Consider the following 27,539-nt stretch of genomic DNA (forward strand, 5'->3'; position numbering starts at 1 on the left):
GTTCAACGCACACCATGGTGTCAATTTCCGGTTATATAAATGTTCTGCCATTTTGAATCTTGTGAAAAAAACGTTTTTTGCTTCTCCTCCCTCAATTTTTGTCAAATCTTCCCCAGAATTGGCACACATCATCATCAGACCAACCCTCACAGAAATTATCAAAGGATATTTGATTTTCAAAACCGTTCAAAATTGGTAACAAAGCAACCAAACAGGAAGTTGGATCATATCTCAGCTAATCTTTAAGAAATCAACCCCAAACCTGGTGTGATGACTCGGAACCCTCTTCTGAGGCTGTCCAATTAATTTGGTGTCATGTCATTACTGGGCGTGGCCGCAGGAAGCAAAAATGTGTTTTGGCCAATAACTGTTGATTTGTTTGCCTTTATTAAGTGATTCCTTTGTTTCATGATATCTTGGGACGTCCCGTGTGTGACCCATCATCATTTGTGATAATAGCCGAATTGATGCGGCCGCCATTTTGAATTCATTGAAAAATGTTTTTTCTCTACTCCTCCTACACATGTTGTCCAATCTTCACCAAATTTCGCAGAGATTATCTTCAGACCAAGCCTCACAAAGGCCATCACATGATTGTTTGATTTTCACAACCGTTTGCCCGGTACAGGCAATCAAAATGTGCAATTTAGCCATCAAACAGGAAGTTGGGTCGTATCTCAGCAAATCTTTGATGGATTCACACCAAACTTGCTGCATGCACTCAAAACCCTGTTCTGAGGATTTCTTGTGTTTTATGGGTCATTTGACTGCTTGGCCACCTCATTGCTGCTTGCAGCTATATTTATTATTATTTTTCTTCTCCTTGCGCCCCAATATCTCAAAAAGTCCCTTGTCATAAATGTTCTAATTTGGCACATTGATACTACATCCAAGTGGGTACCCCCACACCAAATATGGGCCACATCGGACCATAGGGGGTGCCACAGGCCATACCCAGAAGTCAAATTATTAAAGTGATGGCATTTCCACCCCATTGCTCCAATTCTTCTGAAACTTGGTGTGCATGCCTCATTTTTTATGAGAAACAAAAAAGCCTCAAAGACCCATAAGGTCCGCCATGATGGATTTTCCTGTACAGTGATCATTTTGGAAAACCTTCAAAATTCCTCTTCTCTTGAACCAAAGGTCTAATTGACTTGAAATTTGGTACAAATATGTATCATTGAAGTATTGAGAAATGTTACTTAAGGCAATTGAATCAAGTACCAAATGGCTGAAAGGGGTGTATTTATGTAAATGTCCACATTGCCTCAATATGTTTGTGTCACTAAATCAAATGTATTTTTGAAGGATGGTTCAAACCTAATAGGCTTTAAGGTGACATGCCTCTGAAGTACCATGCAAAGTTTTACCTTGATATGTCAAAATATGACTGAATTACAGCTGTTTGAACTTGGACCAAATCTAACAATGCTCGCCATTGGAGAAACAGCTTTTTTTATTATCCAGTTATTGAACTTTGTGTATTCCATGCCTGGGAATTTGCTCAATTGGCTGAGATGTTGTGCTGGTAAGCAAAGGGTTGCAGGTTCAAAACCAGTCAGAGGCATAGTTTTTAATTTTTTTATTCTGACAAAAAGGTTTCTAGTCTTCCGATAAATCCTCCGGTTGTAAAACATAGCAATGTGTGTTTATTTGAGCCCATCACAACACTCCAATCATCTGTTTAGTGAGACAGTGTAAACCACTACAAAACAAGCCAGGTTCACCACAGTAGCTAGCAACTGGAGGTCAGATGGCTGAGCCGTTAGGGAGTCGGGCTATTAATCAGAAGGTTGTTGGTGCGATTCCCGCCCGTGCCAAATTACGTTGTGTCCTTGGGCAAGGCACTTCATCCTACTTGCCTCGGGGAGAATATCCCTGTACTTACTGTAAGTCGCTCTGGATAAGAGCGTCTGCTAAAATGACTAAATGTACTTGTAGTCTACGCATGGTAGAGATAACGCTAACGGTTATCTCTAATGAAGTAAATTGATTGTTCAGGTGGATCCCTTGTCTGTTGCACAAATTCATTTCAGGAACCTAAGACAGGCCAAATCGCCACTAATGCTAGGCATGATTTGAAATTTCCTTACATGACAAGTTATGGCACCCCAAGCAACCTTTTTAATGCACTACGAGTAAGCTATTCTTTACAGCAGCAACCCAGTCATCCCGTTGTCCCGTTTTTATGTTCCATATATAAATAGGACTAAATTACAGCTGTTTAAACTTGAACCAAATCTGACAATGGGTGCCATTGGAGAAATGTCTTATTTTCTGATTCAAAAACGGAATAATCTGGTGTCTAAGTCTGTAAATGATTTAGGAAGATGAGACGCAGTGCTGATGTGTGAAGGGTGATGGGTTCAAATCCAGTCAGAGGTACAAAGATAAATTTTTTATTCTGACAGAAATTACAGTTTCAAGGCTTCTGGTTAATCCCAGTGTAACTATCTTTTATGTCAATTTTACAAAATGTTGCCATTTGAAGGGGGAATCCGCCATTGCTGCTTGCAGCTGTATTTATTATTATTATTATTAGGGTTCCTCCAGTAGGAAGATTTTTGATTTTTAAAAACCGTTTGTCCGGTGCAGCCGGCATCAAAAGCAGCAAAGACACCAAAAGCAGCAAAGACACCAAACAGGAAGTTGGGTCATATCTCAGCAAATCTTTGAGAAATCAACACCAAACTTGGTATGTTGACTCGGAACCTTCTTTTGAGGATGTCCAAAGAATTTGGTGTCATGTGATCACTGGGCGTAGCCGCAGGAAGCTAAAATGCGTTTTGGTCAATAACTGTTGATGTGTTTGCCTTTATAAAGTGATTCCTTTGTCTCATGATATCTTGGGACATCCCGTGTTTGACACACGATAACTTGTGATAAAAGCCGATTCAATGCTTTTTTTCAAAAGATCACTGAATTACAGCTGTTTAAACTTTGGCCAAATCTAACAATGCGTGCTACAGGAGAAATGGCTTACATTACATTTAGTCATTTAGCAGACGCTCTTATCCAGAGCAACTTACAGTAAGTACAGGGACATTCCCCACCGAGGCAAGTAGGGTAAAGTGCCTTGCCCAAGGACACAACGTCATTTGGCACAGCGGGGAATCGGTCCGGCAACCTTCTGATTACTAGCCCGACTCCCTCACCGCTCAGCCATCTGACTCCCCTGACTTCCATTTTTTATACAGGAACTGACCTTGTTACCTCCCAACACTGAGAATAGCTCAATGTGCTGGGATGGTGGCCTACAAAGTGTAAGGTCACAGGTTCAAATCCAGCCTTTGGACCTGTAATAATTTGTATTATCCGTTTAGTTAGAGGATGACATCATCCTGAAGTACCATATGCTATTTCACCTTGATATTTAAAAATATGATTGAATTACAGCTGTTCAAACTTTGGCCAAATCTAACAATGATTGCCACAGGAGAAACGGCTTACCTTTTTCTAATACAGTTACTGACCACACTGATTCTCAGCACTGAGAATAGCTCAATGGAATGAGAAGGTGTCCTGCAGAGTGCAAGGTCACAGGTTCAAAGGTCCAGCTGCAGCCTTTGGGCCGGTCATGATATTGATTATCTGTTTAATTAAACAGGAGGACATCATTCTGAAATACCATGCGCAATTTCACCTTGAAATGTCAACCGTTTCTTAACCTTTGTCCCAAACCTGACCAAAGCTAATACCTTGCCCTTTCTATTCATAAAATCTCAACAGTTGGTGTGTAGCAGAGAGGATAGAGTGACTGACTTGTTACTTATGCTCATGAGTTCAAATTCCCATTCAGCCTTATTGTTGTTGGCCAAACATGAAGTAGTTTTGCTCTCTTGTTGTCCAACTCTTGATCTTCTACCATGTACATTTTTATAATATTTTGCAATTTTCCGGAGGAATCCGCATCGCTGCTTGCAGCTATATTTAGGGTTCCTCTGGTAGGAGGGAACCTATTGTTTTTGTTAGTATTCTTAATAGGGTTCCTCCGGTAGGAGGGAACCCATTGTTATTGATTGTATTATTATGTTTTTCTCTGGGAGTCATTGGCAGCCCCTAGACCAGTAGCATAAAAGTACAATTTGGCATGTTGAAACTACACAGCATTATAAACTACTAGTGGTGGGCATAGATTAATTACAAAAATCTAGATTAATCTCACTGTAATCTTGGAATCAATCTAGATTAATCCAGATTAAAATGGCTCATTTCAATTCCACCGAAGGCATTCAGAATATGTGTGCTACCCAAATAATAACATCTTCCGCATTAGCTAAGGGATACTTTGCGTTTAGGTGGTATTTGAGGCTGGACGAACTCCTACAGTAAACTAATGCGTTTGAATGCGGGTCTCACAGAGTAACGTCGCACATGTGCGATTCTGAAAATTCCAACCGACTATTTTCAGATAGACAAAAACTATATGACAAACGGTATAGTATGGCTTCAAAATGTACAATTATGAGGCTAACAAGTAGTGCTAACACTAGCAGGTAGTAGCATTGCTACGAGTATTATGCTAGGTTGCTAGGTAATGGAAGCAAACTAGCCTCCGTTTTGGAAAAGTAACTCACTCTGGTGGAAGCGTCGGAAATATTTAGAACTCACGCATCTAAAGGTTATACATTTTCCCTGAAGCAAACCCGGCGGCTTCATAGCTGGATCCATGTTAGCACGTTTGATGTGGTAATTTACCCTCAGTGCGTTAGCAATCATAGCTGCACCATCACCGTGGCAACCAGTCAGGGAGTCAGGGAGTCAGGTGGCTGAGCGGTTAAGGAATCGGGCTAGTAATCAGAAGGTTGCCAGTTCGATTCCCGGCTGTGCAAAATGTGTCGTGTGGCAAGGCACTTCACCCATACTTGCCTCAGGGGGAATGTCCCTGTACCTACTGTACTTATTAGAAGTCGCTCTGGATAAGAGCGTCTGCTAAATGACTAAATGTAAATGCACCACTCAGTCTCTTACACAGGGGATTGGTTTAAGCTTATTAGTTGAGACACAAGACAAGTTATTCAGTCAACTCGTTTCATTAAAAGACTAAGAGCACTACTAGCTACTGATACTACTAGTGCTGCTGCTGCTATATCTTATGCCACTACCACAACTACTAATTCTGCAGATGCTGCTAATATCTCTTTTACTAACTACTATTGCAAATGGAACTGTTTGGTTCTACTACGCCACTGAGTGTGTTCACTTGACCATGAGAAACCCGATTACTAGTAATTGTCTGTGTATGCCAATAATACAATTAGTCCATTGTGTAATTAGTTATGCGATTACTCAAACATGTCTACATAATTATTTTTATTGATCGTTGTATGCTCCACGGACAACTTGCACCATCATCCTTCTGCAACAAAGTGTTGCTGTGTCTTCCTGTATTGGCCCTACTGCTGTATGTTTCATTCAATCAACGCATTGAATCTTACTAAGAAAGCCGAGTAAACGCACTCAATGATAGGCTACTATATCTGCTATTGCTATTACTATCCCAACTATAATTTCAGCTGTTAAAACTTGTTATGACTAGCTAGCCTGATTCTTCTTCTTCTGTTCAACAGTTCAGCTTTCAGCTTCTCTTGCATTGTAGGCTATTTAAGCTCTTAGCTTTGTTGATGCAGTTCAACTTCCACACTGCCTCTTGAAATTCAACTATTTCTTTGAAATGGCTAATTCAAAAGAAGTTTGCTGGAAGTGATCATCGTCAGTACAAAAGCCAAAAGTGACCATTTGGTCTTAGTCTAGAGCCCTGCGTGGATAAGATGAATTGTGCTACGAATTGTGCTGAATTGTGCTACGAGCAAGCTAGCCTACTATACTGTAGCTGCTTTTGCTAGCCAAACTTCACTGAATGTGCCGAATGATGAAAGTTTCTTTTGACATAAAGTTTAGCCTGTGGCATTGAAGACAGCGACGCCCCACACAAGCTTGAGTTGAAATACATTATTTAATGTGACATTACCTACAGTACATGCAAGTCTTGAATTGTTAAATGTATGATGCTACTAGTAGTACACCACGGCACAATATGATACTTGCTGTGCGACAGTCTTAACACATCTATGCACGTTGTATCTATGCGTTGTTGCTAACGTGTGCTGACGTTGTGACGTAGGCTAGCACTGAGTTCCCTTTGTGCACAAAATACACTTTTTGCCACAAAAACGTTGTAACCTCCTAAACTGCAATGGAACATAAATAAAAATACAAGCAACTCAATCGGGACCAAGACAACTTTTGACACCATCGTTGTCTATGTCCAAATATTGACGGAGCCTTAGGGGTGGGAAAATAATAATTATATATATGTGAGAGAACAATGGTTGTGCTCGCCGAAGGCGTGAGTACACCCAATAGTAATAAGAAAAGGTAGAAACACTTACGTGGCTCCGCAGCATCGCTGCTTGGCCACCAATTTGTTTGCAAAGTGAGTGCCACTTTAGCCTGCATGACTTCGTCACCCAGTGCAGGCTCGCGTCACTCAGGCCCTTTTTGGTGGACCGATCGAGGACGCGTTTACTGGCCATTGTAGTGATGATACTTTGCTAGATGATCAAATTAAACCTTCTGAAGTTCAATACAAAAACCTAGAAGCGGAATTGAACCGCCGACCTTGTGATTGACTTGGACATTAATTAAATTTGATTGACGTCTCCTACACCCTCCCGCTCCTCAACTCAATGCAATACCCTGTCTTCTTGTTGTTTCTATGAGCCAGACGACAAGGATGGTCACATAACATGACTTCTTTTATTGAGCCATCTAATTACATACCACATACATACTTTCTTGTATCCACATACTAATTACATATATACGACATATATAGAACAATTCATTATACCCTTTGTACATGTAAACGGTATTTTCCACAATACAGCAGACTGGAGTTTGATGCTTTTTAAGCAGGACAAGTGTCGGTAACAGCAATCAAAACTAGATACTGATTGGAAAGCACAAGTAAGCTACTATCCAAGGCCTTGGATATTTCAGGAAGACAATGTTAAACCACATCTGTTACAACAGCATGGCTTCGTCCAGGTGCTGAACTGGCCTGCCTGCAGTTCAGACATTTCACCAGTTAAAAACATTTGGTGCATTATGAAACTAAAATTTGACAAAGACCCAGGGGTCAAATCACCCCTGCTCGACGCTTCTAGTTTTTGAGAAAATGTTGAGTCCAAGATGATTGATCAACTGTTAAATACAAAAATTGTTCTCTTTCTTTCAGGCCTCATCTTCCGTTACCCAAAAGAAGATTATGAATCCTTCCCCCTCTCAGAGTCTGTTCCTTTGTTTTGCTTGCCCATGGGAGCAAATATTGAATGCTGGGCACCAAACACACGATACCCTCTGCCTGTTTTCTCTACCTTTGTCTTAACCATATCCTCTGGCGAAAAGGTAAGAAATACCTTGTGTTCACAGAAAAGAAAGGTGCTAACCCTGTAATTGTATTATTTTTTGTGACAACAAACTTTAAATGCAACAGTTAATACTAGAGAGGGTTTTCGGGAGAAATTGAGGGGTGTGCTGGCGTCGGTTGCAGTTGGGTATGTTTCTAGGCTGTGAATATCTTCACTGTATTTGTGTTCGCCCTTCCACTGGTTAGCTCCTGCGATTCCCACACATCAGAAGTCTAGTTGTTAGCTAGTTCTACAATTTACCGGGTCTAGGTCTGAATCTAGGAGCAAAATGGAGCACAGCTGCAATTGTGCAACGATACAGCGACGCATCACAGAAGCTTGAGTTCCAATACATTATTTAATGTGACATTACGTACTGTACATTCAAGTCTTAAATTGCTGAGCAGCAGCACAAACTCAGGCAGGGATACAGTAGCAACACTAGTGCTAAATAACTATTTATCTAGTCGGGTACATGACGCCAGGTAAGTAGGGCTCGTGAGACTGCTCACCAAAAAGAACGAAAGGGAACCTACTTGTCTAGCAGATTAAGACATGTTTGTAGATACCTAGCGAAAAGTAGCCTCAACTTTCAGCTACGGTACTAATGCTGAGGGCTCGATGATATCGCTATATGTCTTATAAGAACGTCATATCTATTTGTCGTTGCTAATGTGTTGTGACGTTAGGCTAGCACTGAGGTCCCTTAGGCTAGCACTCAAGGCACTTTTTGCTACAAAAACTTAATTGAAGCCTAAACCTAAACGGGACGTGAATCCCAATACAAGCAACTTTATTGCTACCAAGACAAACTTTTTGACACCGACGTTGTCTATGTAGTCCACATATTGCGGGATCTTTAGGGGTGGGAAAATAATAAGATTAAAGAATAAATATATATGAGAGAGAACCAATTGTTGTGCTTATTGAGCACAATAAGAAAACATGCCTACAAAATATATAAAAAGAGTAGACAAATTCAACCAGTGAAATGGAGTTTGAAAGGAAAGGTGAGGAGATGGAGAGAATAAGAAAGAGACAGACCCTGCCACAGACGCAGCTGAGAACTGCAAAATAAGTGACATGTTACTTAGAAAGGGACCATATTAATCATAACACTAGGACCACAACATACCCTGCATGGCTAGCTAAGTAGCTAATAACAGGTGACACAAATGTCCTTACACGCAAAATCTACAAAAAAGTATAAATAATAATATTCATTGTTAAATACATTCAACAAATATAATAACAAAAGAAATGTCTTGCGCGCAACGTGCGCTAGCATTACTTGGGGAAGTTCCCTATCTACACTCACATCTAACCGATACTCGAGCACAGGTTTGGGCTGAGCCCCCAATTTTTTACGTCTGGCTCCGCCCCTACCTGCTGCCACAAATATAATCACATTCTGTGAGAAATATTGTTGAGGACGTGGTTAACTAAGCTCAGCATATGTTGATTAACGTGTTATTAATCGTCGTTAATGTTGACGAGGCTAGCATAATTTGAGTGCAAAGTTTGTATGGAAATCAGAAGGCATAAAACGTAAAAGAACATGGAAAGATTTCTTCACCGACCTTCAAGACCCCTTCTATTACAAATAAGAAACAGACATGTACAAGACAAAGAACATATGATGACACTTTCCTTCAGTATGGATTTACTAGCATAACAGAAAACAATGAGGAGAAGCCTAAATGTCTGTTGTGTGGTAACGTCTTGTCTATAGAGAAGATGAAACCCAATAAGCTCAAAATACTTTTTGAGACCACACAAAGAATATTTAGTCTAATCTTTCTTTGAAAAGAAACATGCCAAACTGAATAAGCAGCAGGTCTATTTCTAAAAGGCAATCTTTTGAGGTGAGCAAACTTGTTGCAAATGTTATGAAGCCACAATACCATTGTAGAAACTTTAGTTTTGCAAGCATCTATGGAAATTTTAAAAACGAGTGGGGAGGGAGAAGCACAAAAACTGAAAGCAATGCCAGTGTCTGATAATACAATAAAAATAATAGATGCGATCACTAACGATCAAGAGAGCACGCTAATGGAACAGCTGAGAAATGATGTGGTGATAGGGGATCTGAATACGACAATTTGCTCTTTCCCAGTTACCCAACATTCGAAGCATTCCAATCTGATAAGCCTATTTAAGGCCGATTTATACTTCTGCGTTTTTACGCACACGCACACTCTCCGTCAAGAAACGCCCTCTGCGTGTCCTCGCAGAGCCCTCGTAGAGCTCTGCGTGCGCCTCTTTATTTTCCTGACTATCCGTCTGTCCGTGCGTCTTTTTACGGATACTCCTTGGCTATGATTGGTCCGTATTAAGAACCGCTTGCGTCAGGGGTGGGGGCGGGGTTGCCGTGACCAACAAGAGAACAGAATCCTTTGACCACCATTGTTGTAAGTTTTTACCACTCTTATTTCAGCTAAACAGTACATGTAAATCAGCATCTGAATTAAAATGTGACGAGAAATGGGCAGTGTAGTTGCTGAAAATGTGCTTATTTTATTGATGAAACGGTTCATTTGTACATTTGCTCCGACTTTTCGATAACCTAGCTAGCATCGCAGTGCAGCGCCATATGCTGTTCTGGCTGTGAATTGCTTTCAGCACGCAGAGCCGTCGTAGTAGTATAAATTCAACCAATCTGTCCGACTCCGTGCATGCGTCTGTCCGTTAACAGAGACGCAGAAGTATAAATCGGCCTTTACAGCTCAAGAATAAATGTCATTGATATAAACACACAAGGGCCCCAGACTGACTTTAAAAAAAGGGTAAAAGACGATCAGACAATCCATGTGTGGACGAGGCGCGCAAGTCACTAGCTTAGACATAGTGAGGAGTAAGCTTGTTTTGAAACAAAGCACAGGGGTACGCTGTTGATTGACTCAATTTGAGGCTTACATAGAGCCTCCAGCAACATGGATAAGTCCCACTTGGGCGCTTATGTTCTCTGAGAGGGTCTGAGCTTTTACGTATCTTCCAGGAAACATTTAACCAACATATTCGTCTTAGCAAAACCGTCATGACAAGTCGAGACGGCTACTGCGTTTACTGTGTGGCATCCCCAGAGAGACTGTGCCTGCCCAGGCCTGCCAACACTAGGGAAGGCGGCCTCAGCCCCTCGCTGCCAGGCCGTGCGCCGGCCCTTTAAGTGCTTCCCACGTCCCACTCAATAAATGAGCCACACAGCTGGGATTCGTTTCACAATCAGTGGCCATGGCCTCAAAAGCTGAGTCGACAGGGCTCAAAGAGAGAGAAGGCCCCAAGGTGAGGAGCAAGGCCTGAGTTGGAGCCGGACTATGTCACTGGTATCTCCGGCTCATCACCTGAGTATTGACTCTAAGCATCTGACACGGGTGGAGCAAGCCTCCTGATCCTTTTGTTTTTGGTAATTAAAGTGCTTTAACCCTAGCCTGACGTTGTCATACTCATAATTCTAGTCATGATATGAGTCTAAGAACTCTCTGTTGGGCTTTGACTACGGGGCGTGTTTCAAACGGGCCTGGAAAACAAATGCCTCTTCTCTCAATTGGATAGATCTACAACCAATCAGAGCAACAGAGTATGTGACGTATGTTAAGCGCCGCATAGTTGTTGTCAACAGAACTAAACTGAGAGGCAGCTAAATATTTACTGAATAAAATGCAAGCAAACTTGAAGTATGCTTGAAGAATGAATACAAAAGATTTTTGTCGGTGTTGTAAAATTAATTTAAGGGTAGGGGGAGTACTTGTTCACACGGTCAACCTTTTTGAGCGAAACAATAAAGGGCAATGCATATACGAACAAGTTCTCCGTTTAGGATTACAACTCCACAAAAGAAAAGGAGAAACCACAATGGCCACTGGGTTTTCATTATGTCCCATCTTCTTCGCGACCATCGGGGCCAGCTGATAAATTAAACTTTTACCGAATCACGTAGGAAGGACGGCAAAAACATGTTTTCCATCGACAAATGCCGTGATTGCGTCTCTCTGTTCCTCTTTCAAAATTAATGCGCTGTCGATGTCTTCTAAAACAGACTCGATGGCAGAATCATAACATCCCAAATCTCCAGCGGTAGCCATGTTTGTTCAAAACGAATTCAACTTAAGCGCTCTTTTGTGTCGTGGGTGATTACGTTACTGTTGATCATCTGTCCATCATCGTATAAAGCCCGCCCTGGCAATTTCATTGGTTCGCCCAGATTCTGGTTTTCTGTAGTTGGTCCCCAATGCGAGACCCTCCAGACCCAACTTCCCGACCAAATTTTTTTGGGGGCGGGGAGAAGTTGGGCTGGCAGCCAGGCTACTTTTACCCTCCTTTGGTGTTGAGGCTCCTGAATTGTGTGCATCTCAGCGCTGGGTCTCTCTGTGGATTGCCACAACATGTACAACGGGGGCCTGTCTCGCTCATTCTGCCCCTGTCGACTCCATGCTCAGGGGGGTAGGCAATGGAGCTCCTGGTCGCCTGCAGGGAGTCAATGAGTAGCAAGCAAAGGAACGTTCTAAAAATGGCATGTGTCGCCACAGAGTTCAGTCTTTAACCTCTTCTGAAACCTGTTAAATGTGCCTAAAAACGCCTAAACAGCATACCCAAAGTAAATTGACTGCTGTTCTTGAACCATTCGGAGTAGATGCATGTAAATTGACTCTTTTGAAAGCTGACACTCTGAAGTTATGTTCCTTGTTGTCAGGACCCCTGTCAGTCCTACTGGTGTTGAGAAATAGAAGCTTGAACACAAGGAAAGTGAAAGTTTCTATTTCCGCCTAGATTTTGTTTTGAAAACACAGGCCCGAAGAGGCCTAGAGGTGGTAGGTATTAGCTGGAAGACAGAATTGGACCACAGGTTGAAGCCTTACCCAATTCAGAACAAAAGTCAAACACAATACCACAATATATTCATATTTGACACATATTTTTATAAGAGTACAGCCAGGCGTTTTCTAAAAGGGCCTTTTGGAGACTCCAGAATGACTCTTCTCACCAAGGTCAAATTCTTAGGATAAAAAGGTATAATTGTTATCTCTAATGAAAGGTGGTACTTAGAACTACCATATATATAATAGCTAAATCCCCCATTAGTATTACTGAAACACAAAAACTGAACCATGAACACATTGGAGTGATTTATCTGATTCCCAGGATTGGCACACAAAGAACACTGACATATTGCGCAATCGACTTTTATTTTGAAGGCTCCACAAAACCTGGCATATGGGGTATCGCCATTTACTAATGGCATTATCCTTGTAGCTTATGTTAACACTAAGATAAGTTACAAGGATAACTAGCTCATTTCAGAGCCAGTCAAAGCCAGTTTGAAAAAATTGTGTAGAGGGGGCGGGGGGGGGACAGGGGGGGGCGGGACGCACAAACCTGGTTGGCTTTAGAGGGCTGTCACCAGGGCATGGAAGCTCCTATTGGTCAAATCGATATGTCAATCGAAACCTCTGAGTGTAGCGGCCATTTTAAGATTATCCCCGCCTTCGAACTCGACCCAGGTCTCTTCCTATAAGCGATACTAACTTAGAGACTGAAAAATAATAATTTGACGAAGGAAGAATGAAGCAACAAGATCGTGGCTATGTGTGGATATAATTCATTGTTTGGACAACTACTCGACATGGTTTGATACTTTGGACCCTTGGGAATGTAAGCAGATGAGGTTTTGATGAGTTGTGTGCATACCTGGAACATTCCTAAGTAATTGTAGGTAAGTAAAACTTTTTTCTCTGGCATTGTTGAAGGAACGGTCACCGGACAAAGACGTTGACGCTACTTTCTGTTGCGAGTTGAGCTTGAATTGGTTTATTTCAATGGAAGCACAAGAATCGTAGCTTTCCAACGAGGTATCATTTGTGTAGCAGTCTAAAAAAAATTTTTTTACAATTGAGTGCGTTCTCACTGAGGGAGGGTGGCGCAGCATTTCTGGCTCGCCAGCGAACTGAAACAGAAGAGGTTAAATAGCCACATTCTTTTTTTATTATTAATAAATAATTTTCCATGCCAAATATCAATTTGACATTACTTTTTTTCTCAGACTATATGTATTATAATTATTTCTTTATTTTTCTGTTTCTCAATGATCTTGACAGTGCCTGACGAAATGCACCCAATTCGTAGATTTTTTTTCAATTAACCACTCAACAAAGAGTCACTGGGTATTATTTTGTAAAAATCTATGTGTAAGTATTTGCCAAAGGTACATCAGTTCACTAAGAAGTCAAAACAGCCAACAATTGTCTACCTCACTCACTCACTGTTACGCCTCCCGATGGCTCGGGGTGGAAGTGCGCACATAGGGCTACAGGTAAAGCCAACGAGGGCGCAGTCACACAAACCAAGAGATGTCGTTTATTTAGTTTACACAGCAACTGCGGGATCAAAGAGGACAATCAGTGGCACCAAAGAAAAGAACATAAACAAACCCGCCTGCCCCTTAGACCGGTGCTAAGCACCTAAAAAATACAGTGGGTGGTGCTCACTGCTAACCTGGGGAAGTAACAAAAAATAGTAACTACGTGGGTGTGAAATGTAGACCCGGGGGTGTCTTACCTATCCCCGTTTGTCCCGGTGTGCGCAATAAAGCCAACAAACAGGAACAAGAGAAACTGAAAACACGACACAAGCCGGCCTCTAAACCAAACGCATAAACAGACATAAACCATAAGGGAGAAACCGATACCAAACGTACCAGAGCTCTGCCACAGCTCAACACACAACTCTCTCCCCCAAAACACACAGAACCACGGGCTTATGAAGGGAACTGGTTGATGGGGATCCGGAACAGGTGTGGCGAGGAACTGATGACCAATTGGACCCAGGTGTGCACATCTGAAGACCGATGACATGGAAAGAAGAGCCAGTAGGAGGAGACAGAACCCAAAACAACAACACAAAACAGAACACAGGACATGCAGGGCCACACAACGTGCAGGCACGTAACCCCCCCCCCCCCCCCCCCCATAAAGAGTCAGCCCACGGCTGACGACACCCCAAACATAACATCCCATACAACATACAACACGAACATTACTACCACTACCAACATTATTACCACCCAGCACCCACCTACCAGCAAGTGTCACACACGAGAAAGCGCATCCGCGAAGACATTCTTTGTGCCCTTCTTTTGGCAGATCACCAGGCTATAGTTCTGCATAACCAGAGACTAACGCATTAGGCGCTGATTGTGATCAGCGGGTTGTGGTCCGTGTAGACCACCACAGGTTGTGCCCTAGACCCAACATAGACCTCGAAGAATTGCAAAGCGAGCAGCAAAGCCAGCGTCTCTTGTTCTATTGTTGAGTAGAGCGTCTGGCAGCGATTAAACTTCTTTGAAAAGAAGCCTACGGGGTGAACCAAACCCTCGGAATCCGTCTGAGTCAAAACCGCGCCAGCACCAATGCAGCTGGCATCGACCTCAAGGGAAAACGGCTTACCAAAATCAGGAGCACCAAGTACCGGAGCGTTTGACAGGAGGGCTTTGCAGCTCTCAAAGGCGGTTTGACACCTATCCGACCACACAAACAGCACTAGGGGACTGATCAAGTCAGTCAGTGGGGCCACAACTTCAGAGAAGTTCCTACAGAACCCTCGGTAGTAGCCAGCCATACCGAGAAATCTGCGCAGCGCCCGCCGAGTGGTCGGCACTGGGAAAGATGCCACGGCCGCGACCTTGGCCTCCAAGGGACGCACCTTGCCTCCTCCAACCTGTTTGCCCAGGTAGGTTACAGTCGCCTTCCCAAACTCACATTTCGCCAAGTTCAGGGTCAGGGTCAGGGTCGGCCAGCCGCTGAAACACGGTTCTCAGCGAGTCTACATGAGCACCCCACTCTGTCGAGTGTACCACCACATCATCCAGATACTGACACTCATGCAATTCCCAGGGATCGGTAGTAGCACCAACACCAGGCCACCCGGCTGCAGAGACCGTGGGAGTGCTTTTCTATCGAACTGCTGCTTCATACCCCGTTGTGCAGTACAGAGGTTCTCTTTAGCGATGCTGCAAGCCCCATGCTGTCGCTCCCGAAAACGACTCACGTAGGTCAGCACGTTTTGCTGGTTGGGCGGACTCTCGCCCATCAGCTGGTCTCTCAAAACTCCCAAAGGGCCCCTCACAGTGTGACCAAACAACAGCTCTGCTGGACTAAAACCCAGGGACTCCTGCACTACTCCCCTCACAGCAAACAGAGCCAGGGGAACGCCTTCGTCCCAGTCCCTCCCGCTCTCCATGACGTATTTGTGGAGCACTGATTTAAAGGTCTGATGCCACCTTTCGAGAGCTCCCTGCGACTCGGGGTGGTAAGCACTAGAGGTCCAGTGTGTTATGGACAGAGATGTTAGTACCTGTTTGAATGTACCAGAGAGAAAGTTGGTACCTTGATCGGTTTGTACCGTCTTAGGGAGGCCAAAAGTAGAAAATAACTTGATCAGGGCCCTTACTACTGACTGGGCTGTTATACTCCTGAGAGGGATCGCTTCAGGGTACCGGGTAGCAAGGCACATTACTGTTAGGAGGAACTGGTTGCCGGATTTTGACTTCGGCAGAGGACCAACACAATCGACCAGGACGTGTTCGAACGGTTCCCCTACAGCCGGGATTTGGTGAAGAGGGGCAGGCTTGATTACCTGATTAGGCTTCCCCGTGACCTGACATACATGACATGTGCGGCAGAACCTAGACACGTCTTGTTTCAGACCTGACCAGAAGAAATGTCTCAATACTCGGTCATACGTCTTTGTGACACCTAGATGACCGGACCAGTGATGGTCATGAGCCAGCGACAGAACGGACTGTCGGTACCGTGTAGGCACAACAAGCTGAACAACATCACCCCACTAATTCTCAGAACCAGCGTGCGGCCTCCACCGCCGCATCAGGAGTCCGTGCTCCATGAAATAAGCCGCTGCTGTGTTTTTAGCTCCCTCCGGAGCAAGAGCCGCAGCAAAACACTTGGCAAGAGAGCCGTCTTCCTTCTGGGCCTCGATGAGACTATCACGGCCTATAGGTAGCCTGATCGCCTCTGGGATGGGAGTATCGCACTCAACCCCAGCCTGGACGCTCGGCTCAGCTGTAGCCCGAGAAAACACTGGTGGTGACACAGGCTGGCCAGACAACGCAGCCGCGAACAGGGTGTCCGACAAGTCAACCGCTCCATCCCGACTATGTGCTTGAGCACGGGTGACTGCACACACAGGAAATACCTCAGGGAAGTCCTGTGCCAACACATCGGGCTGCAAAAAATCAGGTCGCTCTAGAACAGGGGTGTCCAATCCTGGTCCTCGAGGGCCACTGTCCTGCATGTTTTAGATGTTTCCCTGCTCCAGCACACCTGTTTCAAATGAATGGGTCGTTATCAAGCTCTGTGGAGGCTGGGTAATGACCATTCATTTGAATCAGGTGTGCTGGAGCAAGCCAAAGTGTGCCGCAATGGCATACAAATCCTCTTTCTTAAAGGCATCAATCTGCTCCACAGAAGGATCCCCAAGAAAGCCCTCAACATCAAAAGTGCTCATGATGAAGCAAGAAAACCCCAACCAACACCACCGGCTGACGTGTGCACTGCACACCAACGCTAACCAAACCCGTAGCACAGGGATCAAGGATCCCGAACGAGCCCCCACTTTATGTTAAGACTCCCGATGGCTCGGGGTGGAAGTGCGCACATAGGGCTACAGGTAAAGCCAGTGAGGGTGCAGTCACACAAACCAAGAGACTCGCTTATGAATAATATGTCGTTTATTCAGTGTACACAGCAACACCGGGATCAAAGAGGACAATCAGTGGCACCAAAGAAAAGAACATAAACAAAACCTGCCCCTTAGACCGGTGCTAAGCACCTAAAAAAGACAGTGGGTGGTGCTAACTGCTAACCTGGGGAAGTAACAAAAAATAGTAACTACGTGGGTGTGAAATGTAGACCCGGGGGTGTCTTACCTATCCCCGTTTGTCCCGGTGTGCGCAATAAAGCCAACAAACAGGAACAAGAGAAACTGAAAACACGACACAAGCCGGCCTCTAAACCAAACGCATAAACAGACATAAACCAGAGGGAGAAACCGATACCAAACCTACCACAGCTCTGCCACAGCTCAACACACAACTCTCTCCCCCAAAACACACAGAACCACAGGCTTATGAAGGGAACTGGTTGATGGGGATCCGGAACAGGTGTGGCGAGGAACTGATGACCAATTGGACCCAGGTGTGCACATCTGAAGACCGATGACATGGGAAGAAGAGCCAGTAGGAGGAGAAAGAACACAAAACAACAACACAAAACAGAACACAGGACATGCAGGGCCACACAACGTGCAGGCACGTAACACTCACCATCATCAGCATCTTCACTATCCCCTTAACTAGTATCTGTAGTAGCCCTACTTTCTGGTATTTGTTCTTGGGTTGGGTCTGGCTCTGTAGACAGCAAGGACAGTCATTGCCTTAAGTAGACTTATAAATATGTAATTCCTTATTTAATTTTATATTGCTTTTGTACACATTTCTGGTTATGTTTTATGTCACAACTGATAAAGAACTAACATACCTAGTCTTGGCATTAACATCAACAAATCTAAATTAGCTTATCAATGCCGTAGCTCAAAAAAAAACTGCTTCATTTTATTATTGTATGAGGACGGCAAGCTGTAAGATTAGCCCCTGCTTAACATCATCAAGACTCATGTAAACAGGCTACCATAGCAGTTACGTTTTAGTAAACACTCATGTAAGAATGAAAAAATGGTGTCCTACTACTACTGGAATTTTTTGACAGCGTATTATAATGTTTGGCGAATTATAACCTTACTGATTTTTTCTGTGCATGATATTGAGTGGATCATTTTTTAATATCATCCTTGTCAGGCAATTATTGTACACGGCTGACCACATGTAACAGTAAACCATAGTGTTATTCGGTGAACTATCTTCAAAGCACAAAAGGGTCAAAAATATCAATGCTGAGACCAAACAAAATACTAATATGAGGCTTAATTATTTCCTGGTGTATTTAGTAGTTTACAGTGTCAGACTACTGACAGCTCTCTTTCTGCAAGTCAAGATTCACAAAGTATTTCTGACTCTGCCACTTCAGCCAATTAAATGACATAATCTTGTCTCGCAGGCTCAAGGGCGCATTGGTTAACTTGGAAATATATTTTTCACTTTTCTGGGCGACAAACAATAACACGAATGAGTTTTGCAAATATAATATGCAAAAAAAAAAAAATCCGGAATCGATCAAAATTGCAGCACAAAGGAGTTTGCTAAAATATTGGTGGGGACTAGTACCTAGCGTCCCCCCACTAAACCTAGTAGTTTGTGATTTCAAATGTTTAGGCATCAGACGTAGGCCTATCTCAATCTAAATTATCTGAGTTTGATGAAGTGGTGGATGAGGGAGCTGTCATAGTACACGGCTTAAAGGGAACATTCTTTCTGGAAGAAGTCACGTGGCCGTGTGCATTGCTTTTGCCGTGGTGGATTGTATGATCCATGTTTTACCTTTCGGGCTGTTTAAGAATAGGGTGCATGCGCAATTAGCTGGACTACTTAAATCTGACTTGAATTAGTAGGATTGCGTGAGCTGAAATTGGCCTTTATGGAACCCGCTATAGCCCTGCTTGACTAATTAAACTAATTCAAGTCTGGTTTCGGACTTAAAGTCCAGCTTTTTTAAGCGGCCTTTATGGAACAGGCCTCTGGTGAATAGGGCTATAACTCATGTGTCATCTTAAATAACCCTAAATACCACATATAATTCAATTGCTTATGAAAAGAAAAGTGTTGAATGGTCATCATGTTTCTGTTAACACTGAGGCCTTTACTTGTTTGTAGGTGTATGGTGCAGCAATCCAATTCTACGAACCCTACCCAGTTGAATTACTCAATGAGAAACAGAAGGTGCACTTGGGCCTGCTTACCACTGTGGAGAAGAAGATGATCCCCAACAGACCTGTTAACACCAACAAGTGCATCTGTCTGCTTTCCCGATGGCCATTTTTTGAGTCCTTTCGCAAGTTTCTCATGTTCCTTTACAAATTGTCAGTTTCAGGCCCACATCCATTGCCGATTGAAAAGTAAGATTCTTACAAATCTGTTTTGGGAAATGGGGAGAAAGTTATAAAGCAAGAGCTAAACTACTTATTTGCTGTAGATATATTTAGAATGAAGTAGTCTTATGTTTTTCCAACTCAATTTAGCAATTAAATTAAATTAAATACAAAAATTACATTTAGTCATTTAGCAGACGCTCTTATCAAGAGCAAATTACAGTAAGTACAGGGACATTCCCCGAGGCAAGTAGGGTGAAGTGCCTTGCCCAAAGACACAACGTAGTTTGTACAACCTGGAATCGAACCGGCAATCTTCTCATTACTAGCCCGATTCCCTAACCACTCAGCCACCTGATTCCCATTTTGACATTAAGCTTTTAGATACATAAAAAACACAATTTTACAAACAGAACTTTTGTTAATAACAAAAGGACTGTTGGACGATGACGGATTTGCTGATTGTGGCATGTACCCACAAATGTGCATAAACCATCCCAATAGGTGTTGGTTCAGAAAAGCATAGTTGGTGGCCAAGCACCGAAGCCACCTTAAGTGGATTAAGTGTAGGTACATTTTCTTCTTATTATTATTATTATTACACATCTTCTTCCATGGGAGTCTATGGCAGCCTCTAGAACCATATAGTCAGAAGTTGTAAAATTTGTCACAATCTTTGGGGCCAGTCCCCCCATTCATGTCTCCCATTCAAACCCTCTTGCACCATCAATAGGTCAAAGTTGAAGGTGTGTTTACACACGTTTCTTTTGAACCATATGCCTAGATTTTCCAAAACGAGGTATCGTTGTATTCCCTGGATCAAGACGAGTCGAATCCTCATACCCAGCTTTATAGATTCTCCGCCATTTTGAATGTTAAGGAAAAGTGTTTTTTCGCTACTTCTCCTACAATTCTTGTCAAATCGTCTTCAACATTGCCACAGATGATCTTCAGACCAAGCCTCACAAAAGCTATTCCATGGCGTTTTGATTTTCACAACCGTTTGTTAGTTACAGCCAATCAAATTAATGTGGCCGAATTGATGGCCGCCATTTTGAATGAATGAATATAACGTTTTTTCGCTACCTCTCCTATAAAGTTTGTCCAATCTTCACCAGATTTGACGAAGCCTCACAAAAGATCACGTTTTTTTTTTTTTTTTTTTTTTTTTTTTTTTTTTTGAAACCTTTTGACTGGAACAGCCAATCAAAGTCGTCAACCAAGCCACCATAATAGAAGTGAGGTCATATCTCAGCACCTCTTTACTGCATTAACACCAAATTTGGTATACGGCCTAGGGACCCTGTGCTGCTGCAATAAGCAAACATTTGCCACCAATTATCTTCAGATCAAGCCTCACTAACGTTTTCACATAGTTTTTGATTTTCAAAACAGTTTTTCCAGTTTAGCTGATTAAGGTCGGTGATCCCGCCAAAACAGGAAGTGAGACCATATCTTCTCAGAAAATATTTGTTGAATTGACATCAAACTTGGTACAAGTGCTCGGGACCCTGTTCTAAAGAGGTCTACAAAAGGTTGTGTCATCTAACCACTAGGGGGCGATCTGTATCTGAGATGTATGTTAAATTGTGATACCAGCTGAATTGATGTGGCTGCCATTTTGAATGAATAAATAAAAATATGAATATCAAATATTCACCAAATTTGGCACAGAATATCTTCAGACCAGGGACCAGATTGAAGGGATCTGTAGTATAGAGTTAACCTGGTCCAAACCAGACTCTCGTACATTTCATTTGTACAGAGAGTCTGGGATGGCTCCATTACCAAGTGTTAACTTCCTTGAAGGCGGGTACTCTGTTGAAGTTTAAAACTATTGGATCTGCCCAGAGCCACTCTGGATCTGCCATAACCAATTGCTGACGTTCGCCTTAGCCAACTCCTTCAGCACTAACGGAGCTAGCTGGAAAATCAAACTTTTCCCAAATCCCGTGGGTAGGAGAGGCACAACATCATAACCACCAACAAAACTTTTCTTGCTCCGCCTTTAACTTTTGGATATTCAGCAGCGTTGCCACAACGACTGAATGGCTTCGCTCGCATCTTTCCCCGCCGCTTTTACAGAACTACAACTCAAACTAGCGCATAACATCAACGTCATCGTTGTCAGCCACTCCCTCTCTTTGATGATTGGACCGGTAAAAAGTTGATTTGAAAAATCTGACTAATATGCCGAAATCTCAGACCTAGTACAGAAGCAAAATGAAAATTGAGCAGAAGTAAGTAGGAGGGCAGAGCCAGGCTAGTATAGAGTACAGATTTCTATAAAATTCTAGCAATGTTGGATCTAAAATGGGCCATAGGTCTAGATTTATAGGTAGTTGACAATTCAAGATCAAAAGCTGTTCTTCAAACAGAGCAATAACCCTGTTGTGCTACATCACATTTCTATCATTGTGTTTTTGTCTTTTGTTCACAAAAGTGTGCCTATAGTTGCCTATAGTATATAAAGACATAGATGCGTACTGTACTGACTGCAATGTCCGGGTTGATCAAGTCTGTACCATTGCTGCTGTTCACCAATAATGTTCAATATAATAATGAATTCATCAATAATGCCAGTTGCATAGACTCAGTTGAGTGGTGAACAAACAATTATGTTTCCTATACTATGTCATTGGTTGAGTCTTATGACTGTTAGGCATAGCATATAAGATGTGAATGGTTTGTTCACAAAGGATAATCATTTCTAATTTCTATACTGAGCATAGGCAACAGTCACTTGAAAAAAGAACGAACGACTCACACCTGTCACTAAGAATTTAAATGATTTGATTTAGATGTTTTTGCCCCTGCCCCTACTCTGATTGCATGGACATTGTTTATCTCAACAGACACATCTCACACTTCATGCACAGTGTGCCCTTCCCTTCCCCTCAGAGGCCCAGGATCCTGGTCCAAGTGAGAATGCTGCCCTTTTTGTGTTTTTATACATTTGTGATGACATGTGTTTTGGTTTTTATGACGTTTGATTCTTTATGTCTCCTTTAGCTATCTGCACACGATACCTTGAATCTGTCTCAGCCTGTGTGTACACCATTACCTCTCAGGTAAGAATGTTAGGTATTGTCCTTATATTTTTTGCAACAGTACCACACTATAATTTAAAGGCAATCCTCACAAACAAAAGCACTGTGACAGCCATCTAAATTATTGATAAAAAGATGAGCTGTGGCTCAAAAGATAAAGCGGGTCATCCACCAACCGCAGGGTTCGCGGTCTCATACCCGGCTCATCTTGTCAATGTATTGAAGTGTCCTTGACCAAGATACTGATCCCGAAGTTACTCCTGATGGGTAGGCCTGTGCCTTGCATGGCAGCTCTACTGCTTGAATGAGAGGCAAACCTTTTTAAAGCACTTTGTGTACTGTAACGGTAGAAAACTGATGTATAAATATTGTCCATTTATAACAAGTCAGCATATGCAGTGCCTTAAATTGGAAATTTAAAGTATTTGTAATCTTCTAATGATGAAGCATAATAATATGACCAAATAGAAAAGTATAATTTCGCAATAGTATTACTATCTTCAAGTCTACCCTCCTAAAAAATATGAATTCAGAACGCAAGTCAGTTTAAAATGAATAGGTTTAATTGCAAGCAGTGTCATCTATGATATTTTTGTCCAGTTCACAGTCTCATAAACACAGGGATCCATAAGGTATGTTTGTCTAATTGATCTTGTAATGTAGGTCTTTTTGTCAGTGTCACATTAATAGTGTTCTAACATCCCCAATAGCAAAAATTTCGTATACACCCATCACACAACATCTTGCATCATATTGCATGTTGCTGCAACGTCAGAATCCTAAAGTTGAATGAAGAACTTCTGTACGTAATGGAAGGCTGTTTCCTAAAATGGTTCAGTACCCTTCAATGTTCTCTTTTCTTATTAGGTTTCTATCCAGCACATTTCCCAAAGATGAAAACATTTCTAAGAACGCCGAAGCCGAGTCATATTATAATTTTTTCCCTTAAATAACTCGAGTTGTCAATATTGACAACCCATGTTAAGAAACTTGAGGAAATCTCCCATTTCCTAAATCCTCTCTGGCTCCGCTTCAGCAAAAGATGGATGACAATGATGATGATACATGTATGATTCATGCCCAGTAACCTCTTAACCAATTAGATGTGCTTTTATCTTATGTTGTCACGAGTATCTGGCAGTTATCAGAAAAAAAAATCACAATTTAAAATGGTCCGGCAGCAAAGTAATAATATAGGTTCTGACAATTTTACACAGGATTGTCCAATTTCCTCTTTTTGATGCAATTGTTTCAACTATATGAGGCTGCCAAAAGGCTGATCACCATCACCTCCTGGACTAAGGGAAATGAGAAAAGAACCCTTTTTTATGTTACACTTCACTCTTAGTATTTTCAAGTGAAGATGAGCAACAACACATGAGCAGAAATTGGTACATTTCTAGTTATTATTATTCTGCCATGGGAGTCTATAACATTTAGTCATTTATTTAGCAGACGCTCTTATCCAGAGCTATAACAGCCCATATAACTGTCTGTGGGAAAGTTTTGAAATTTGGCACAGTGATGAAGTGTTTTGGCGAATAACTGTTGATTTGTTTTCCTTAAATAAGTGATTCCTTTGTCAAATGATGTCTTGGGAGATACCATGCCTGACATGTCAAAATATAATAACCAAATTGATGCGGCAGCCATATTTGATTTTATAGTGTAAAACTTTTTATAGGCCACACATTTTGTCCAATGTTCCCCAAAATTGGCACAAATGATCTTAAGGCCAAGCCTTACAAAAGCTATGAAAAGTATCTATATCAATAGCTATCTGTCCTTCGGAGACGATTGAAATCATCTGGTTAGCCCTCAAACAGGAAGTTGGGTCATATCTCACCAAATCTTCTATGCATTCACACTGAACTTAATATATTGACTCAGAACTCGGTTTTGAGGAAATCTAAAATGTGTTTTAGTCATTTGTCTGCTTGGCCCCCTCATTGCTGCTTGCACCAAGTTCAGACATGAAAATCCCTCACCTTTCAGCGAAAATCGCCGTTTTGAAACCAAAATAGGTGACCTACGTGAATCTTGTAGATTCGATGAGAAATTGTTTTTGGGGGGGGGGGGGGGGGGGGGGTGGTATTCATATTCAGTGAACTGCGAACAGGTGCGTGTGTCAGAAGGGAGCGCGAGTGCATGGAAATATTAACGCAAAGGTCCTTGCATCAACAGTGCAGACCACCATCAGAAGCTAAAGCACTCCTGGCCTCGGCGATTTACTTGACTGAATTTGGTGAATGATGGTTTCAATCATTTTTATATTTTCTGGTATATTTAAGTTTAGTTAACCAGGAGCTCTGTTGACATAAACTTAGCTAACGTTAGCTACAGCTTGATGAATTGAGTCATTGAACACAGCAGAAGAGAACGCAACGTTAGCCAGCTAGCTAAAGTTCCGGTTGAAAATTCCAAATGAACGAATGCAGCGCTTAATGCCGCTTGCACACAACAGTGACACTGACAGAAAAGCTAATTTGAGACAATATAAAGATGGAAAACCAGGCTTAGAAACGTAAACGTAATTACCTTCACTACACAACATTTTACCAATTGGACAAACGGCTATGTTTGTTTCAAGCTCCAAAAACTATTTTTCGCTCAAATCAGGTAAAAAAATTCGCTCGGGCGCTATGCGCGCTCGCATTAACCATGGAAGTCCCTAACTAGCATCACATCAGACAGAATTTGCATGCATTAGCAAGGCGCTCGGTGTGGTGGCGTATACGGGACCGGTTCTGGTGGGCCAGTCTGGATCAAAGTCCAGCGCCTATTTTTACTTCCAGTCCATCCCTGCCATTCTATCAATAAGCAGACCTGCCAACCTGTACGCAATTTGTGTAGCGGATACGCATTTTGACTTCAAAATACGCTGGTACTTGTATTGGCTGTCAATCATGATGGATGAGTAGACAGGTTAAGTTACAGCATGTCCACCATCTTTTGGGGGGTTATGCATTTAGCCATTTGTGGTGCCTTTACCACATTGTGCCTCATATTAGGGGTGTCACGATACCAAAAATTCAGTAGTCGGTGCCAATACCATTAAAATAACACGATTCTCAATGCCAATTTCAATACCATGGTAAAAAAAAAGAGGATTGTCTAAGATTCCATGTAGGCTACTTGAACAATGAACTTCTTTAAAATATTTGAAAAATAGCAAAATGTCCTACAAAGACATACAAAACATGTGCAATAGAGCATAGCACAACATAATAAAGTGCAATTAAGCCATTCAGCTAACAGGATGAACATGACATGAGTTTACCTTCTAAGCTGTGGGCTAACGTTAAAACTACAGCTAACCTAAACTATGTACATAAGCCATTGTAACACACGTGCCCACCATCTCAAACATCATGTAACGTGTATTTTAGTATGACAGATTAAACAAACAGAAAAAGAGCGTTCTTTGGATGTATTCAGAATTTCGCCGCAACTTCAACGAACATTGATTTATTTTGTATGATGCCAGATGTTAGCATCGGTGCTGCGCCTCTTCTGGAACTGAATCAGAACTTGCCTTGAATTCTTTAAACAAATCCAGATGACGATCTTTCAGGTGCTTAGCTAAATTGGAAGTATTCCCCCTTGGTCTGAAGACAGCGGTAGCATTTTTTGCATAATGGCTTCTGCGGATTAATTATAACGCCACTGTCATCTGCCTCAAACGCAAACTACTTTTTTTGCCTTTCTTGTCAACAAGTCGAAGCGGGGTGATCGCTAAAGCAGCAGTTGTTAACTTGTTTTTCTTAATGTAAACTTCGACTGGAACACTCCTGAAGGCGCAGCACCGATGCTAACATCTGGCATCGGCGCTCACGGTACTTACGGTGCTTCAAAAAAATGGGCAACAAAATGGGTTTTGTTATTTTAGCATCGGAAGGTACCGTAAGTATCGGTTCTCGTGACATCCCTACCTCATATACTGTAAATGTTAGACCCAAGATACTTAGGAAGGAGGCCATAATAATTGTTGACTCATGGCTTAAGTTACGTTTCTCCAGTTCTCCCCAGGTTGGCAAAAAAGTATCTCAAAATGCATCAGATTGATGCTTTAAAATATGGAATATTCAAATTTTCCTTTTGGGGTAGCATGCACCCGGACCCCCCTAGAGGGGTAATATCCTTTTCACCTTTTTCACCCCTGACCCGTTTTCATGCCTGCAAGTTTCATGTCCCCCACTGGAGCACTTTAACGCCTGGGACACACTGGCTGCGATCTGCTGCGAGGCGCCTGGAAGCGCCGTCTTTTTTCTTTCGGCGCCCATGTTATCAAATGGGACCGACCACACTGGCTGCGAAGCTCTTATCCAGAGGGACTTAAAGTAAGTACAGGGACATTCCCCCCGAGGCAAGTAGGGTGAAGTGCCTTGCTCAAGGGCACAATGTAATTTGACACGGACGGGAATTCAACCAGCAACCTTATGATTAAAAGCCCGATTCCCTAATTCCGATCAGCCACCTGACCCCCTGTAAGATCGTACTTTTTGTGGACAAAGAATTCAAAGATGTGACACATTCAGAGATCTAAGTTAGGGTGCAAACCCATACTCAAACGCACTACGATGTTAAATTGTCTAGATCCTACCTTGCCCCAAAACTTCCCAAAACAAACAGTAAAAGGCAGGGAATAACTTCTTCTTCAATAACTCCCATTCCATTGTTGTTGGACTTGTAATTCTTTACTCTAAATAAAGGATTTTTTTTATTTATTGGATTTGGTTATTTATAGATTAATCTTGAGACCAAATTGGGCTGTATTTGTCCCATAAACTGAAAGGATTTGACACCCCCAGTTTAAAGGGAGATTAAAATGTAACTAAATGTCCTTATTTATAGGATAATTTATACTACACAATTTTCAGACTAATATCCAAGCCTTTTTTGTAAAGTATCTGTACTTCTGTCTGAAAGTTGTTCTAAAATCATTTTAATTGGTCAACGTAATCTTTAGGGCTGTCCTTGACTAAGATTTTCTTTGGTCGACCAAGTATCGACTGAATGCTTC

General features: G+C 42.3%; 1 protein-coding gene across 7 annotated transcripts in view; it reads left to right on the plus strand.

Moving 5' to 3' along the window:
• Positions 1 to 27,539, plus strand: part of dennd4c (DENN/MADD domain containing 4C) — a 186,643-nt gene that overhangs the window by 61,526 nt on the left and 97,578 nt on the right. For 6 of the 7 annotated variants that reach the window (XM_047048963.1, XM_047048965.1, XM_047048961.1 and 3 more), the window contains exons 5-8: positions 7,244 to 7,413; positions 19,252 to 19,493; positions 22,322 to 22,388; positions 22,479 to 22,537. In XM_047048963.1, coding sequence (XP_046904919.1) covers positions 7,244 to 7,413; positions 19,252 to 19,493; positions 22,322 to 22,388; positions 22,479 to 22,537 — 538 coding nt within the window. Of the gene's footprint in view, positions 1 to 7,243; positions 7,414 to 19,251; positions 19,494 to 22,321; positions 22,389 to 22,478; positions 22,538 to 27,539 lie in introns of those variants that run through there. The other variant, XM_047048966.1, reaches the window with a different exon arrangement.

This window comes from Hypomesus transpacificus, chromosome 25 (genome assembly GCF_021917145.1).
Source record: "Hypomesus transpacificus isolate Combined female chromosome 25, fHypTra1, whole genome shotgun sequence".
Taxonomy (NCBI): Eukaryota; Metazoa; Chordata; class Actinopteri; order Osmeriformes; family Osmeridae; genus Hypomesus; species Hypomesus transpacificus.